Source organism: Natator depressus, chromosome 7, assembly GCF_965152275.1.
Source record: "Natator depressus isolate rNatDep1 chromosome 7, rNatDep2.hap1, whole genome shotgun sequence".
NCBI lineage: Eukaryota > Metazoa > Chordata > Testudines > Cheloniidae > Natator > Natator depressus.
This window is the reverse complement of record NC_134240.1, coordinates 33,560,290-33,577,286: the sequence shown is the minus strand read 5'-3', so window position 1 is coordinate 33,577,286 and position 16,997 is coordinate 33,560,290. Positions and strand designations below refer to the sequence as shown.

General features: G+C 58.2%; 2 protein-coding genes across 3 annotated transcripts; both read right to left on the bottom strand.

The window, feature by feature from the left end:
• Window positions 1-3,603: 3,603 nt before the first annotated feature.
• Window positions 3,604-11,364, bottom strand: EEF1G (eukaryotic translation elongation factor 1 gamma). 2 transcript variants are annotated; one of them, XM_074958097.1, is made up of 10 exons: window positions 11,221-11,364; window positions 9,849-10,007; window positions 9,069-9,132; window positions 8,435-8,577; window positions 6,966-7,139; window positions 6,543-6,672; window positions 5,862-6,048; window positions 4,776-4,948; window positions 4,510-4,634; window positions 3,604-3,929 (listed from the first exon to the last, which is right to left on the bottom strand). In XM_074958097.1, the coding sequence occupies exons 1-10, from the start codon at window positions 11,233-11,235 to the stop codon at window positions 3,771-3,773; spliced, it is 1,329 nt and encodes a 442-aa protein (XP_074814198.1). In that variant the 5' UTR covers window positions 11,236-11,364; the 3' UTR covers window positions 3,604-3,770. The 2 variants fall into 2 exon arrangements, with proteins under 2 accessions (XP_074814198.1, XP_074814199.1); XM_074958098.1 differs by having other exon boundaries at window positions 6,966-7,109.
• A 1,229-nt stretch (window positions 11,365-12,593) lies between these two features.
• On the bottom strand, window positions 12,594-16,243 carry POLR2G (RNA polymerase II subunit G). The gene is made up of 8 exons (XM_074959816.1): window positions 16,159-16,243; window positions 15,467-15,576; window positions 14,940-15,099; window positions 13,968-14,018; window positions 13,804-13,869; window positions 13,460-13,531; window positions 13,089-13,122; window positions 12,594-12,806 (listed from the first exon to the last, which is right to left on the bottom strand). The coding sequence occupies exons 1-8, from the start codon at window positions 16,168-16,170 to the stop codon at window positions 12,793-12,795; spliced, it is 519 nt and encodes a 172-aa protein (XP_074815917.1). The 5' UTR covers window positions 16,171-16,243; the 3' UTR covers window positions 12,594-12,792.
• Between the last annotated feature and the right edge of the window lie 754 nt (window positions 16,244-16,997).

Below are 16,997 nucleotides of genomic sequence, written 5' to 3'. Positions count from 1 at the left end.
CGAGAGGGGATTGCTGCTGAACCAGTAGGGAAAGCCCCAGGGCAGAGATGGCTAGAGCCCAGATGGCTTCAGGAAATGGGTGGAAGACACTAGCAAACATTGGTATTCTAGTGGAGAGCATTATGTGCACAACAGCTGCTGGGGGAGGGAAGAGGGAGGGGGCAATAAAACACACATACAAGCTCCAAGGGCTAACTACTGGGGCTTGTGAGGAAACATGCCCCAGGGCCTCTCCCCCGCACCAGAGTCAGGACACTAAACACCCACACACACTGATGAAGTCTGGCAGGTCCCAGAAGCCCCCCAGCTCAGGAAGAGGCTGGAACTCCACCCTGGGGTAGCCCCACAGCAGATTTATTTGGCTCTAGGGTGCTGGCGGGTCTGGTTACAGCAAGCGGCTCTGGGGTATTTACACCCATAAGCCTTTAATGACCTCCAATCCCCAGCACAGTAGGCAAAGTCTGATGCCCTGAGCAGCGCATTGCATAGGTCCCTGCTCCGCTCCTGCACCTGCCCAGAGGGAGACCCCTCCATCCAGGCACCCTGGGGGCTCGGGCAGCATTGGTGGTGGTCTGGGTATGTGTGCTCCCCTATGTATGCTCCTGTTAAGTGCATGGTGCTGATAAACGGTTAGCAAACAATTGTATGCCGCTGCCATACAGGAGGCACTTTTCAAAGGTTCTTTAGAAACATGCTTTTAAACTAAACAGCCTGCCCCAGGCTAACAGCTGGTGCAGGCAGCTTTTAACCCCTCCCCCCCCCCACACACATTTTGTTTTACATTATCCAAGCTCAAAAGGCTAGTAAAAATCCCTCTCATTTTGTGCTCAGATTCTCCCACTGACCAGTTTCACCAAACCTTCTAGAACTGTTTGTCTCTGGCTCCAGTACAACAAAAGCTCTTGGCATCTCCCTCGCTAGACTTCACAAGAGCTCCATGGGCTCCTTTTGCAGATGGGGAAACTGAGGCCCAGAAAGGGGAACAGATCCCAGCAATCTTGACTCCCAGCCCCCCACCCTGCTCTAACCCATCATATCCCACTCCCCCCACAGAGCCAAGGCAGAACCCAGGTCTCCCTGCTGCCTGGATCATTTGGTGGGGAAGAGTGGCGACAGAATGCTGCCCTAATGGCCCAGCCAGAAATGCTCTGTGACAATGCACATTATGAGTGGTTGAGCACCAGCCTCTGCCTGATCAGCTGCCCCTCTATAGACAGGAGCCTGGTTGGCTGCTATGGGGACAGGCAGGGCTGGGGTACTGCTTTTACTGAGCTAATGGCTCCCTAGTGTGAAAGTCCCTCCATTCTCCCCCTCCCACACACTTGTCATGGGGAGAACGGGAGCTGGGCAGGGCCTTTCTTGTCTCAGACAGGATTGCAGCAGGAGCTGAGGGAATTTACAAAGAGGGTGGGGCAGGGTAGGGCTGGCTCACCCAGAAGCACTGGAGGGGAGCAGAGGCCGGTTATTCAGACAGCACCAGCAGGGCAGATGGCCCTTTACACCAGACACTGTGCCTGCCCCATAGCCTTAAGCCACTGAATGGGCCACGAGCCAGTGACCCTGACCCATTTAAACACAACTGTCTATCTTAGCATCCACTCCCCTTCTACCCTGGGGCCTGCTCCCACAGCCCAGACTTTCAGCCTCACTGTTTGGGCACTGGGACTCGCCCAAGGGAACCACTGAAGCACAAGGACTTTTCCTGCGGGGATCCTGCAGCAACCAATGGGGAGGCTACATTAGCAGCCAGCAGTGAGATCACAGCCCCCCCAGCAGTTCAGCCCCAGACACTACAAGAGGCTCTCACACTGCTCCCACTTCTAGCCCAGCTGGCACCAGCAGCTTGCTGCCCAGCCATCATCGTGCTGTCAGATGGCAGGACAGCTACAGCCTCGCGTGGCCAAACCACACCCGCATGGAACGCAGCAGCAGAATCTGAATGTGACTCATGCTTCCTGAGGGCCCCCGAAGAGCCAGATGGATGCGATTAACCCAGTGCTGCCTCCCACCACAACTGCAGCTCAGAAAGAGCCGGAGAGGCAGCCGGTCCATGAAGACAGGCTGGCAGCTCCAACCAGCACACAGTGCAGCACCAGAGCTGTCAACAAGGCAGAGCAGGGAGAAGTGGGGCAGCTTAGCTAGCAGCTGCAGTCAGGGCCCCCGCCCTCAGCAGCAGGGGGCTCCTGCCCACACACCAGGACACCATGAGCAGATACTGTGGGACCCCATTCTCAGTTCTATGGGCAGATGGTGACACAGCAGACACCCCCTCTCCCTGCCATTCACCAGCCCTGCAGCAGTTTGGACTCTTCCCCGCCTAACTTGGAGCTTCACCGAGTCATGGTGTGAGTAGGCACACGCCTAGGGGTTCCAGCCCCAGCTCAAACTACAAAGTCCACCCAGTTCAGTGTGTCCTGGGTGGTGCAGGACTAGCCCCTACCTTCCCCCATGCCCAGGGATAGCCAGTCACACTGATTGCCAGCCAGGCACAAGCTTGTTATACCAGGGGTGTGAATAAGCCACTTCTCTGCAGCCAGCAGAGCACCTGGGCATGAGTCAGGCACTCCAGACTGCTCCCTAGGAACAGAGGCCTACACCAGGGGACTCAACTGCTAGGGATTCCCAGCTGGGGGAGGCACAGGAGGAGCAGGCCCAGGAACAGGGATACTGGCTGTCTAGCTACAGGGAACAGGGCAGGTTAGGGCAAGCCCCTAGGGAAGACTCCTAGGAGCCAGCTGGCAGCCCCTGCCATGCTGGTGAGGGAAGGGCCCTTGCAGAAAGCAGCTGCAGGGGAAAGACACCCAGGTCCCCAGCTGTTGTGACTGACCAACAGACAAGAAAGCCGACAGCCTCTTGGAGCCCTGCCCACCCCACTCCCACAAAGGTTAAGGAGCAGAATTTGCTTCCCACCCTGTTGTATTTCCAGGGGTGGGGCACTAGATGAGCCAGGGTTGCACAATCCTAGGCTAAGAAAGGGGTGGAGCGAGCAGGCTGGTTGGTCAGCCAGACACCATAGCCTGGGAGCTAGGTACAGGCCTAAGGCAACCCACTCAGAGGGGGAGGAACAGCGTAGCAAGTTGTTTGATGGGTTCCAGAGTGAGGCTACTCATGGGGATGGCTGGGACCTGTTTCCTGTGGTACACCCAGCCTGTAACCTACCTGGCTGCAGGGCCCAGCCCTGCCTGCTGGCACTGATAAGCTTATCACCAGTAGGGTGTGAAGGCAAGGCCAGGGCAGAGGTTTGCAGTGACCCAGGCCCTGCCTCCCAGCTTAAATATTGATTTGGGGCCTGGCAACTCAGCCTCTCCAAACAATTAAAGAGAAGATTCTCCCAGAGGCACCCATCCCTGCCAAGAAACAGCAGCCCTCCCCCTCCACCCTATACCCCAGCCAAGACACCCATCCGGCCCACAGCAAGAGTCCAGATCTGCCCCACACCAGCTGCACCCTTGCTAGGGAGAGCCCAGATTTCCTATCCACCTCAGCAGGAAACCCACTGTCTCTGTCCCTGCACCCCCAGCCAGTCCCAGGAGCCCTGAGGAAGCACCAGCAGGCCCCCAGCTAGCCCCACAAGCCCCTGCCCAGGAACGACAGACCCCAGGATACCAGCATGTGGGGTTTTTATTTTTCGTGTCACTGATCCAGGCTTCTGATGTTTGGCCCCTGGTGAACAGTTCCCAGCAGCCCATGCTCCCACTGGCTGCTGCCCAGAGGCTGTTGTCCCTCACTGGCCAGTCTGTGCTGTCCCAGCTGGCGGGAAGGCAGTGCCCTCACTTGAAGATCTTTCCCTGGTTGAAGGCTTTGCCGACGTGTTTGAATTCGCCCTCCCACGTGAAATACTCCTTGACCAGCGTCTTGCACTCCTCACTGTCTGCATCTATCTTCCTCCAGGTATAGGACTCATAATCCACTTGCCAGTCAGGGCTCAGCTGGGAACAGAGGGGAGGATCAGCAGAGGAGCTCCCCACACCCCAGTCACTGCACCAACAGACCCAGCCACCAGAGGGTGAGCTGAGCCTAGTCCCTCCCTTTTTCCTGCACTGCAGATGGAGTCCTCCTCATAGGGCAGGGCCTGCTCAGCTACAGGCCTCTCCCCCACAGCCCAGCATGCTTCCCTACCCACATGGAGCAGTTGCTCCCTCTGCACTCAGCTGCCACCCTCCCCCCCCCCCCAGCTCCTCCACCAGCACAAGCAGATCCTGGCCAACCCCGGAGGGCTGTGGGTCAGCACTGGGGGGGCAGAGCTGGGTGAGAACAACCCTTCGCTCTTGTCACTGGGCAGCTTCACAGCAGGGCATGGCCAGACTGCCCCAAGGGAGCAGGCTGCCCCCTTTTGCCCAGAAACATTAGCAGGCTGCCCCAAGAACATTTACCTGTTCCCAGGCCAGGGAGCCAGGAGGCTCCCGAGACACAGCCACCCTGCAGCGTGGCAGTGCAGAGCTAGGGCTACCTGCTCCTAGCGGGTATGGCCAGACTCCCTGCACACCCACGGTCCGCACAGAGACTCACCGGGAAGGCCAGCTCCTGGCCGCGGAAGACCCAGATGCCGGAAATGGTGCTGTCGTTATTGCTGCCGAAGAGGATGACGCTGGAAAAAGCGTTCTTCCGCAGTTTGTCCAGGCGCTGGAACATGCCTAGTGGGAAGAGGTGGGAGAGCCGTCACTGCTGTGCCCCACCCCAAGCAGGAACCCTCTGTGACTCAGACCAGCCCCAGGTGCTGTTCAGGGAGCCGGGGCAAGCCCTGAAGAGGAAGGGAAGGGGCGCTGGGCTCTCACCTGTGATGAGGTTGCAGCTCATGAAGGTCTGGCTCAGCTCCTCAGGGAAGCGGTACTGTGAGTACCAGATGGACCAGCCGTCCTTGTCAAAGTGCTCCCAGAAGTAGGGCAGTGCCACCGTCAGCGTGTCCTCGTTGGAGTACTTCCGCTTGAACTCATCCATGACAAAGGGGCTGGGGCAGAGTAGCTCCATCAGAGACAGGCAGGGGGCAGCTGCCCTCACCTCAGCCACCTCCCAGATAGGCTGGCTCTGTCCCAGCTCCTGCCTAGCAGTGACTCCAAGGCCCCTCTTCCTACTCAGGTGTTTGGGCTGTGGGGCCAGGCTGTTGGGGGTGGGGAGGTCAGGACCCTGCACAGCTCACCTCCCAGGTCCGTGAGAGAGCGCCCATGGCAAAGAGTAACAGAGGGCACTGCTCCAGCCTACCCAGTGGTTCTGGGCTAGGCATGCCTCTAGCCACGTGTTCCCCATCCCAGCAGGGATTATGGACCCAGGCAGTGCAGCCCATGAAGCTATCCCAGGCATGCAGCAGGGCATGGGACCTGGATGACTCCAACTCAGCAGTGCTGAGGCTCTGCCTATCAGCGTGCAGCCACCGCCCCCTGGTGGCCAGGGAAGGCAGCAGAGAAGCCATGAGCAAGAGGACCAAAGACTGAAATCTGATTCCTCTGCTACAGGCCAAGGGGTGGGGAGGAGAGGGAATGCCATCCCTCCCAGAGGCAGGGAGGGACAGGACTGGGCTCCCAAAATCAACTCCTCTGTTTGCTCTGGAAAGGCCACTCTGCCCTTTCCCATCCAGAGGCACATGGAGCAGCAGGAGGGAGCTGGCTGTGTCCCCACTGTCTGGTAAAAACAAGAGCTGGTGGCAGCTTGCCCAGAAGAGGCCAGAGGAGACAGGGAGCAGAGCATGGGAACTGGCCCTTCCCATGGCCCAGCCCACCAGCAACAGAGAGGAGCGCGATTAGTTTGGGGCAGCGGCTACAGGGCACTACTGCCATGCAGTTGCCAGGATCTGGCCCCCTCTCTCCACTTTCCCTGCAGGAGCTCCACCAGCCAGGGCTGGCCCAGCCCAGTGAACAGATCAGCACCTCTTGGGCAGGTGAGCAAAGGGGTCCTTGGACTTCGGCTCAGCAGCCAGGGCCTGATCACACTCATCCATCTCCTCTTCAGGCTCAGATTTCCTCTCCTCTTTCTTCTCCTGCTTCTTCTCCTCCTTGGCAGGCTTCTCTTTCTTGGGGACATCTTTTTTTGGCTGGTTCTCAGCAAACTTCTTGGCTGCATTAAGGGGAGGAAGGAGCCCATGGTGGGGGCAGCCAGGTCCCTCCCTCCTTCCCTCTCATGGGGGGGGGCAACCCCACGGTGGCCCTGGCAGACCACCTTGAAACTTAGCAATGGCACAAATCCAACCACTCAAGCCCTGACCCAGCCATTGTTAGCCCCAAACTGGGGAGACCCTGATCACAGCAGCCACAGCTCCCTGCTAGAGCTTCTCTGGTTGCATCCTCCCCCAACCAGGGTGGAGTAGCCTCAGAACCAAATCTGGGGCAGAGTGAAGCCTGGGAGACCCAATAGAAGGAAGAGGCCAGTAGATCAGGGTACACAGATCCCAGCAGAGTCACCCCAAAGAGTTAGCAAGCAGGATCCCCCTACAAGTAGTTGCAGAGAGTCTAGAGAACAACAAGGCCTGCCATTACAAGGGGCACCAGGACAGCCACACACCCCTCAGAGGGGAGGCAGAGGGCCAGCTCCCTGCCTGGGGAGCTACTCACCATCAAACTGAGCCATCTTCTCACATAGCTTCACCTCTCCCAGCACGGCCTTGAACTGCGGCTGATTGATGCAGGTCACAAACCAGCGGTTGGTGTTGCTGTAGGGCTGGCGGAAGGATGGCTCCAGCACCTGGAGAGAAGGTCAGAGATCAGCACAGCTGAAGCCAGCCATGGCTCAGGACACTGAGATCAGAAGAGGGTTTCCTGGGCATCTATCCCTGCCCCAGGGGCAAGGCAGCCACTCCCCAAGCCTTTGGAGCCACACTGGAATCCCTGACCAGCCTTGCCCCCTCAGAGCCCCACCCTGCACACAGGACTCCAGCTACAGCCCCCAGGACAGCAGGAACTTTCAGCAAGGCTACAGCCCAGAACCAGACCCTCCTGCCACTGCCATGGAGCTTCAGACAGTGGAGCCCCCCGCACCTGCTTGTAGAGCCAGAGGAGGGTGCACACAACAGTGATGTCAGCCAGCGTGATGCGCTCCCCCACCAGGAAGGTCTGAGTCTTCAGATGAGAGTCCAGGATGCCCAGGACCCGCTTCACCTCCTCCTTGGCATATTCTGTGGCCTGGAGATCAAAAAGACCAGGTGAGCCCCACTGAGGCCGGGGGGGGGGGGGGGAGGTGGGGGGGAAGAAGAGGAGACAGATGCTTACTTAGCTGCCACACATTGTGCCACCGCATACAGGAAACCGCTTTGCCACCACCAAACACCCTCCCCTCCTCAGCATTCCCAGGAAACCAAACCAGACCAGTTGCACTCTAGTGGTTAGAGCAGAGGAGCCAGATCTGGATTCTAACCCAAGCTCGACCACTGATTTCAGAAAAGTCCTTTTCTATCTATGAGGCAAATCCCTTCCCCCAATCCCATGGGGCCTGCAAGGCCTGTGAACTCCCACGCCAAGGTGCAGGAGATGCACAAGCTAGCAATGACTGGCATCGCCCTCCTTCCTCCACCCCCAGCTGGCAGGAGATGCTGCAGCTTCTTTCCAAGCTTGGCACCAAGACAGGAATGGACCCCAAAGCAGGAAAAAGTCCCAGACATGCAGCCTCAGGCCTAGCCTGGCCCTGTGGCTGTTTCCTAATCAGAATCCCAGCAGGGAGGTAGGGGAGCTGGAAGCCCATCAGCTCAGTGTTGCCCTTCCTGCCCCTCATTCATCTCAGTCCCTGCAGGAACAGGGCAGAGAGACGTCTGTCTCACTGGATTACCACACAAGCCCTGTATTCGCAGCAGCCTCCTGACCCTCAGGGGAGGGGGCCAGCAACTCCTCACAGACTGCAACCTTGGAGCAGGCTATTTGCCTTCCTAGCTGTAGACACACCAGTGGCACTTATCAGAAGAGAGGCAGCCCAGAGAGTTCCTCCTTGGCATGGGCCCATCTGCATGAGTCAGGGAGGCCATACCAGGAGCTTCACTGCACCATGGCAGCCCAGACTTGGAGGTTCTGGGCCTCCAACGAGCTTAGTACCCAGCAAGCTGGAAGGAGTGTCCACTCTCCATTAGTTGTGGATGGCAGGGGGCAGGGACACTTCAACAGCTGCAGCCTCTCCTCAGAGATTTCAGGCCTCACTGCCAGGCCCTTGGAGAGATGCTGGGATGGCAGACACTGGCCATGGCCCCATGCATCTGTCTCACCCCTCGTGTGACAGGTCACTGAGTGCTACCGTAACGCAGCCAGCGATACGCACCCCTAAAATCCTGACCCTGCCTCACAGCCAAGATCTAAACCTTTGACTCTCCATGACGGGGTGTTACTGAACAGCAGTATCAGGAGTGGAAGCTTCCAGGACTCGCAATTCTCCTATGTGTACACAGGGGCAGCAAGGAGCTGGCCTGGTCCTGTGACCATTCACTGGAGGAGAGCAGGAGCTACCTGCCCTCCCCCCCACTGACCTGCTTGTTGTAGTGCATGATGCCCAGCGTAGGGAAGACCCAGGTGCTGGCGGGAGGGACGATGTCACTGTCAGCAAAGCTCACCCACTGGATGATCTGGGCGGCTGTCTCCTTGGTGGATCCCCGCAGGTCGTCATTACTGACTGGAACCAGAGCCAGCTGGTCACTGGGATGGGGAGAGACACCAACCTCACCCAGCCAAGACATGTCCACCCAAGACATACACCGCCCCCAAATCAACAAACATACCATCTTTTCTCCCCCCACCCCCAGCAGCAGCACCACCTGGCCCATGAGTGGGGCTACCACCAGGGGAAGGGAAGCAGAACTGCCCTGGCAGAGCCATCAGCGGGAAGAGCCAAGCCCAGCCCAAGTCCACTACAGGACTAGCAAGTCCACTACAGGACTAGCAAGTCCACAGGCACTGACCCGACTGCGGGTGCACTGGACACAGTAAGGAACTGTCCAGCGCACTGCTTACTCCACTGAGCCCAGCACAGACAGCAGCAGAGGCAGGAGCAGCTGGATGGGGTCAGGGACACCCTAACTTTACTGCCAGGTACAAGCTCCACAGGGTATGCTCTTCCCATGAAGTTCCCCCCACAAGTGCTGGGGACAGCCCCCTGACCATTACCGTAATGTGCGATGGCGTTACTCTCAAACACGCAGAATCCATCAGCCCCTTCAAACGCAGGAACCTAGAAAGCAAGCACCATTGCATCTCTCACTGAGCAACCAAGGCTTTCACCTGCCTGTGCAGCACCCCACCACCTCGGCCACACTGGCTAACTCCACCAGCCCTCAGAGCACAGCCAGTTTCCCCTCCCCCAAGGGCCAGCATATGGGTCACCCCAAGGGCATCTCGGTCCTGCTGACACCCAGCACCCCACAGCAGCAGCTCTCAGATGGAGTCACAGGGAGGCATTCATGCCCTCCAGCAGGCACCAAGGAAGCCCCTCTGCTGGTTCCTGCCCCATTAGACGCCCAACCCTGAGGGCTGGAGTGGCTTGAGGCAGGGGAAGCATGCGGGGCAGGACGGAAGGAAAGAGACACGACTGCTCAGGGCTTGTCCCTCCACAACTCATCTCCCAAGTACCATGAGCAGTCAGTGTACAGTTGCCACCTGCGGGCTGCCCAAGGGTTAAAGTGACTGAGCAGTTCCACCACACTCTAGCTACCAACATTTCCTTCTACACCAGGAGATGCAATGCAGCACTGTTTGCAGCTGGTCTGCCCCCTGCCTGACCAGGCCTCCCCAGCCATCGTATATCCAGCACATGGAGGCTAGAGAGAAGGACAGAGTGACCCCAGAGGACACCTGTTTCTCTAATCTGAATGACTCATTACTGGAAACCTGGCACTACCCAAGCAATGCTCCTCACTCAGTCTGAGTCGGCACATGCAGCACTGTTACCTTCCCAACAGGAAATTTCTTCAGGAACTCAGGTGTCTTGTTGGTTTGCCCAAAGTGGAACTGGGGTGGGGTGGAGAGGACCTTGATCTTAGCCCCACTGTACTGGGCAGCAATGAGGGCTTTAAATGCCCGCCAGTTCTCAGGGTAGGTGTAGAGAGTCTGAACACAGAAAATGAAAAAGGTATGAAAAATGCAGGAGCAGACCACCAAGATCTGTCTTCTGGTCCACCCCACGCTTCTTGGTCTCCTCTGTGCCCCAGGAAGGCCCTCCTCCTTAAACCAAACCCCCACCATGCTGATTTTACCAACCTTAGTATTCACCCAGAAAGCTCCCTCTCTCTTGCCCCTTCATCTGCCATGGTCACCCCAGGTACCCTCTCCCCACATTCACCACACAGTGGCTCCCTTCATCCACCCCAGGTCCCCTCACCAGTTCAGAGACATCACCCTCCCTCACAGCCACTCTCCTGTTTCCACCCACCTCCCAGAGTTCCCCTCACCTACAGAAATCCTCAGCACCCCAGATCAAATGGCCCCTTTGCTTCAGGGTCCCCAATACATGCACAAAGACCACTACCCCATCAGCAACCCAAGCACTCTGAGCCACACCCCCATCCACTCCTCTTCATTGCCAGCTTTACCATGCACCAGAAAGCCCTGTCTCTCTATGCAGATTCATCACTCTGGGCCAACTCCCAACCATTGCCCCCACCCCACTGATGAGACACCTAAACCAACACCTGCCACCCTTGGCCATTACACCTCTCCATCAAAGGGACATGCAAGGACAGTAGAATCCAGAACAGAAGTCTCCTCCAGGTACCCCTGTACACCCAGAAAGACTCCTCTCCCCTACCCCATCAACACCACACTCTCCCTCACCACAAATACCTTAAGACTAGGGCAGACACCTCCTCCCCAAGAGATACACGGTCTAAGGCAGAGACCCCACCCCAATAGCTCCAACCATAGAGACACGAAGTCAGCACCCCCTCCAAACTGCCCCCCGGCTGCGGGAGCCTTCAAATACACCCCCGCCACTGCCTTCTCCCCTCCCATCAATCCCTACTAGTCCCTAGGGGCCATCTCCCCTAACCGCACACTCCCCATTCCCCCACCCTAGCCCCCTAGTGCCAGCCCCAGCTCTCCGGCCGCAGCTAAGCCCCCACAGCCCCGCCTTAGGGCCCGTCCCAGGTCAGCCCCCGCAGGGTCCCCCTCCCGGGCCAGGGCCCCTGCAATACCACCCGCAGGCAGACGAGCCCATCCCCGCCCCAGCCCTGCCATTCTCCCAGGCCTCAGCCAACCCCCCAAAAGCGGATGGGGACGGATTGCCTAGAGGGGGGCGGGGGACCCTCAGAGACGACACACTCACCCCGGCCGCCGCCATCTTAGCGAGCAGAGAAAAGGGAGGAGCTCGGGGCGGGACCACCGTAAAGCAACGGGGAAAGTGCCGCAAAGCGAGACGCCGCACACCCAGTCACGGCACAGCATACTTCTGCCTGGCGCCTTTATAGGGCGTCACCAAGGGGGCGGAGCTTTAGAGACGCGACAGGAGAGGCGCTTCTGGGGCACGTGCAGAGGGAGCTGCGCAAAGGGAGGGAACAGAATGGATTTAACACTCCAACCACGTGGGCGCTCTCCAGCCCCTCCCTCCCATTTAATCCACGCGCCCCAAGCCCTCCCCCCAAACTTCTCGCTGGGCCCCTCCCCATTGATAACACCCCACTTGCCCCTGGATTCTCAGGGGTCTTGCTTGTGCACAGGCCTGGGGTAATAAAGGGCCACATGGTGGCCAGCTCCGGGAGGGGGGCAGAAGAGGGCAGCTGGCAGTACCTGGCTGCCCAGGGTGTGGGGCAGGGTTGGGAAGACCCAGTTGGGCCCAGGGTTGCTGAATCTGTGATACACTGCTTGCTCTGGAGCTGTGCTTTGGACCATGGGGGCTCTTACCCAGCACCAGGGCTGCCTTGCCCCACCATGTCTATGGTACACAGCTCCTACCGTAGCTTGCTCCCTTCCAGGCCAGACACCATAACCAGGCATCAGAGCTCCTGCACCAGTTCCCCAGCCCAGCCCCGGCTAGGACCAGAGTGCCAGACGGCAGGGGCTGGAGAGGGGATTGCTGGATGAGTGCTCGGAAGCACAGCTTGCCCCACCCTGTCCATCTCCCTCTGTCTTTTTCACACACACCCCCGAGCCCTGCAGGCAAGGCCAGCAGCAAAGAGCAACCAGAGTGGTCTTTGGGGCAGGTTGGTGTGGGCAGCGTGTGGGACTCACGGGCCAGCCAAGGCCAGAGGTGCACAACCCAGGATCCCTGCACTGACTCAGGGGGAAGCCCTGCTTCCCTGCCTTATGAACACCCCAGCCCAGATCCCCTCCCCAGTGCTGCTCAGTGGTCTGCCTGTATCTGTGTGTCCACCTTGCCCTTTAGAATATAAGCTCTGGTGGGGCAGAGACTGCCTGTGTGCATACAGCTGCAGACACATCAGGGGCACAGCCAAAATACAGACAGCAACGCTCTCTGGGAAAGGCAGACTGGCAGCTGTGCAACAGGTCCAATGGCATAGTCTGAACAGCTGCATGGTTGTGCCTCCCTTGTAACCCACATGTAAGGCTGAGGTGCCAAGTAGCCGGAATGCTGGAGAGCAGGGCAGCCCCATTCATGCTCAGAAAAGGGAGCCATGAGCCCCACCCAAGGCAGCTGGCCCTGCTTTGCAGGGTGAGACACAAAATGCTGCTTTATTAAAACAAAGGAACTTTTATTGGAGGTGAAGGAGGAAGCTCTGGTCCATCAGCCACCCCCCAACTCCCAGCTGGTGAGTGGAGGGGAGTGGATCCGTACACTATAAATACAGCAGTAGATGCAGGGAGCAGGTCGGGCCTTGGGGCAGCTCAATTGCTTCGCAACTGGAGCCCAGACACGCAGTGAGAGGGATGGATTTGTATTTCAGCTCACAAGACCTGAGTGAGAAACAGAGAGAGGAGGTTGAAATCAAGAGCAACCAGAGCCCTGACCCCCAGGAGGTACAGTTGAGCCCCTTTCCCTCCCCCCAGGGGAGACGCCCACACCACTCCCAAGGGACATGTGGAGCGCTCCTATGGCAGAGACTGAGAGCGCTCACTTCTAGTGCAAGAGCGAATGCTGCAGAAACGTTCTGGAGTAAAAGATCCACCCAAGCCCAATGTGAACTCAGCCAGCCCAGCCCATCTGGTTACTCCCCCCAAGCTAGATAGAACACTCACCCAGATAATCGTCCATAAGGGAACCGATGGCAAACTGCAAACCAAACAGAGAGATTAGTGCCGCTGCAAAGAGACTGTGAGAGTTACCCCTGCCTGCTCACCCCCAGCGTTCTAGCACCCCCTTGTGGGAGAGACTGGGAATGAATGAGCCAGCCCTCCTGCCCCACTCCTTACAGTGCCCAGACTAGGAGCGGTTGGGAGCTCCCCCACAGCCAGCCCTCATGCCCTGCTCCCTGCAGTGCCCCTTGCTGGGAGAGGCTGGGGCTGTAGAAGCCAGGAGCTCCTGCCCAGTTCATGGCTGAGAGTTGGGGATCTGCATACACGCACACAACAGGCACAAAGCATATTTGAAGGAAGCACCAAAGACTCACAATGTCATTCTTATCCACTCTGGTCCCCACGATTTTCAACCGAATCTCATCATCCTGCTGGATCACGATGTCCTAGAGACATGCAGCACTAGAGTGAGACCCATTTACCAGCTTCCTGCCCTTCTCAGACAGACAGAGGCAGAAAAGGCTAAACACAGAGTTGCACTTAACTCCAGTAAATAAAGTACGTCTGATATGGGAGAACAAAATTCTCCCCCACCATCCACAAGCCTGCTCCAGGGGTCTCCCTTGCCCCCAGCTGGGTCTCCCTCCCTCTCCACACACCTCCACCACCCCCATTACATCCCAAGCTCCCCGCAAAGCACCATCCACCTAGGACTCACCTCGTCCACTGTCTTGTAGCAGGGAGGGTTGGAGTTTGGGTCAAACTCCATCTCAGAGGGAATGGACTGAGAAGAAAACAGGAGTCAGTGAGGGAGGAGCTCCCCAAATATCACCCCACCCCTAACCTGTTCCCCAAGCTCCCCCTCCCCAGCACCCTGCTTACATGTCGAGATATGAAGCAGGACATGGGCCCAATCTCGGTGAAGAGCCCAACCTGTAGGAAGTGAAAGCAGTGATTCCATTAACACAGACATGGGAGTTATCCTGGTCTCCCACCAATAGCCACACCCACCTCCAGCCCCAAGACACCCACTGCTCACACCCCAGCATTCAGACACCACAGTCAGAGGCAGAACAGCCCTTGCACATCCCTTCCTGATCGGCTCTGAGGCTCCTAGATCTTTAGCACAGGGGACCCACCCCCTGGCTTAGCTCCACAAATCCCCCTGTCCATCCCTTTCCTTCATGGGCCTTTAGGAGAACAGGATTGTTTGCACTGGCCACAACCCTTGTATTTTAGCATTATGACAATGACGATAATCTAATCTCATGCATCAGATCTTCAGCCAGTCACCTGCAGGAGTCAGGAAGGAACATTGTCCTCCCAACGCACAATCTGGGTTGGACTGGGTTGGGGGTGGGCCCCCTGTACCTTTCTGTGAAGCATCAGAGATCAGCCACTGCTGAAGACGGGTCACAGGGCATAACGGGCCAGTGCTTTGAGGTGGTCCAGAGAATCCTCCTTCTAAATGCCTGGCTGGGGCACCATGCTCATATCACCAGACTAGGGGCCAGGAAGGAATTTCCTCCTGCCAGTCAGATTGGCATGGACCTTCAGAGCTGTTTGCCTTCCCTTGCAGCATGGTGTGTGGGTCGCTTGCTAGGATCATCTGGGCATATCTTGCCAAATCAATTCCCTGCCACCGCAGGGCCTTCCGGCATTGGTGGCTGCTCGGGCTCTCCTGTTCTCTCCCTGGGGCTCGCAATAATTTAGTCACTGAAGGACTCAAGTGAGTGGATTCAATGCAGGGGTATCCAAGTGAGATTCTCTGGCCTGTGTTATACGGGAGGGCAGAGGAGATGATGTAATGGTCCCTTCTGAGTTTACACTCCCCAAACCACAGCACTGTGTTACCTTGTTGACCTGCGTCACCACGGCATCCACCACCTCCCCCTTGAAGGGCCGGAAAACAATGGCCTTGTACTTGACGGGGTAGAGCACAAAGCCACGGCCTGGCTGGATGACACCTGCCCCAATGTTGTCAATGGTGGTGACTGCAATGACAAAGCCATATCTGGGGGAGAGTGGGAACCAGCTGTTAGAGAGTGCCAAGGCAGAAGGAACGGGCCAGAAAAGGAGCAGGGCTCCAGGGTCCTGTTACAGAGGGGGCTTCCCACACTCACCCCCAGGGGCTAGTCTTAGGGTCCCTCCAAAACAGCAACCCCCCTCCTTTTCCAACTCCCACTTCTTCCTTCCATGCATCTGCACCTGCCCTGCATCTCCCACCCCTTCCCTCCATTCCCACCACCCCACTGCTTCCCATTACCTCCACCCACATTCCCATCACCCCCAGCCTCGTTACCTCCATCCCTATCCCCCCACTGGCCACACCCTCCAACCAAACAATGGCCTATTCTCCATACTCTCTTGCCCCTACTCACTTGCCCGTGCAGGTCCCCTCCACCTCCGTGAACAGCTTCTGCTTGACAGTGTTGAGGAGATTGGGCCCGAAGTAGCGGGGATGCAGCAGGATCTCGTGCTCCAGGGAGATCTATGGAAGCAGGAAGAGGGTGAGGGTGCAAAGGGAGGGAACAGAACCAAGAGGGGAAAGGATGCAACCATCAGCCAGACCCCCCCTCCCCCACCTCACGGCAGACTGAACAGTGCACGATGGGGCAGGGCCTTAGTGCCCCCTGGGTCAGAGGGAACAGTGGCTTGCTGAGACCCCTGGATTTGGGGGGAGGTTCCCCGAGGCACAGGGAATGGTGCATGCTGGGGCTCTGGATAGGTGAGGGGAGAATGCCTCCTGGGGGCGCAGGAGAAGGCAGCTAACGCACCTAGGGGGGTGCTTCTGGGGGAGGGGGGGTCGAGGAGCAACTGATTCCTGGAAAGAGAGCTGGGGGAACAGCTGACCACCAGGTGGGGAGGCTGACCCACAGGGGGAGGGTTATCCAGGCCCTGGCAGGGGAAGCAACTAACGGGGGGGGGGAGGGTGCGGCTGACCCTGGGGCGAAGAGGGGAGAGGGTTGTCCAGACCCCAGCGGGGAGTAGCTGACTCCCGGGGTGGGGGGAAGCTTGTTCAGGCCCCGGCAAGGGGGGGGCCGCTGACCCCGGCGGGGACCCCGTCACTCACGTGATAAAACATCTTCCAAGCCGGCCAGGAGTGAGGACCGTCAGGAACGCGCCACAACCCCCCCCCCCCGCTCCTTCCTCACTGCTCCACGGGAGCCCCGCCCCTCAACGAAACAGAAACCTGCCGCGTTCTGCGCGCATGCGCTCCTTGCAATCGCAGCGGCGCCTATAGTATCATGGCAGCCACAGAGCGAGCGGCTGCCGCGTTGGCCAGAGGACGCCAGGGGGAGCTCGGGGTCTGGCAGGTGAGAGAGTAGGAGGGACACCGTGATTGACATCGCGAAGGACGGGGCGCACAGTGATTGACAGGAGGCGAATTATACCAAATCCCGTTTATTGGGCAGTCACGTACAAAAATAAACTCTGGAAAGCGACATACCAGCCTCGTGCCTGAGGCCTTGTCTACACCGGCAATTTACAGCGCAGCAACTTTCTCGCTCACGGGTGTGAAAAAACACCCCCCTGAGCACAGCAACTTTCAGTGCTGTAAAGCACCAGGTAGCTCTGCCCCTTGTGGAGGTGGGCTTTTTTAAGAGCTCTCTCCCAAGGCTGTGCCACAACCACACAGTTCTGTACACTAGCCCTGATTCAGCAGCTCCTGCCTGCCCCCAGCGCCGCCCAGGCCGTCCCCCCAAGCCTGCTGTGGGAGCCCTGTAATTCCTCCCCCAAATCCCAGTCTGAGACCCGCACCCCCAAAATCTGTTTCTAACCAGGACTGCCCCACAAGACCTCACCCCCCTGAATCCCCACTCACAGGGAGCCACCCCCTTCAGCTCCCTGAAATTCACCCACCAAGGGGGCCATGATACCCCTGCAACAAATTCCTGATCCTGGCTCCTG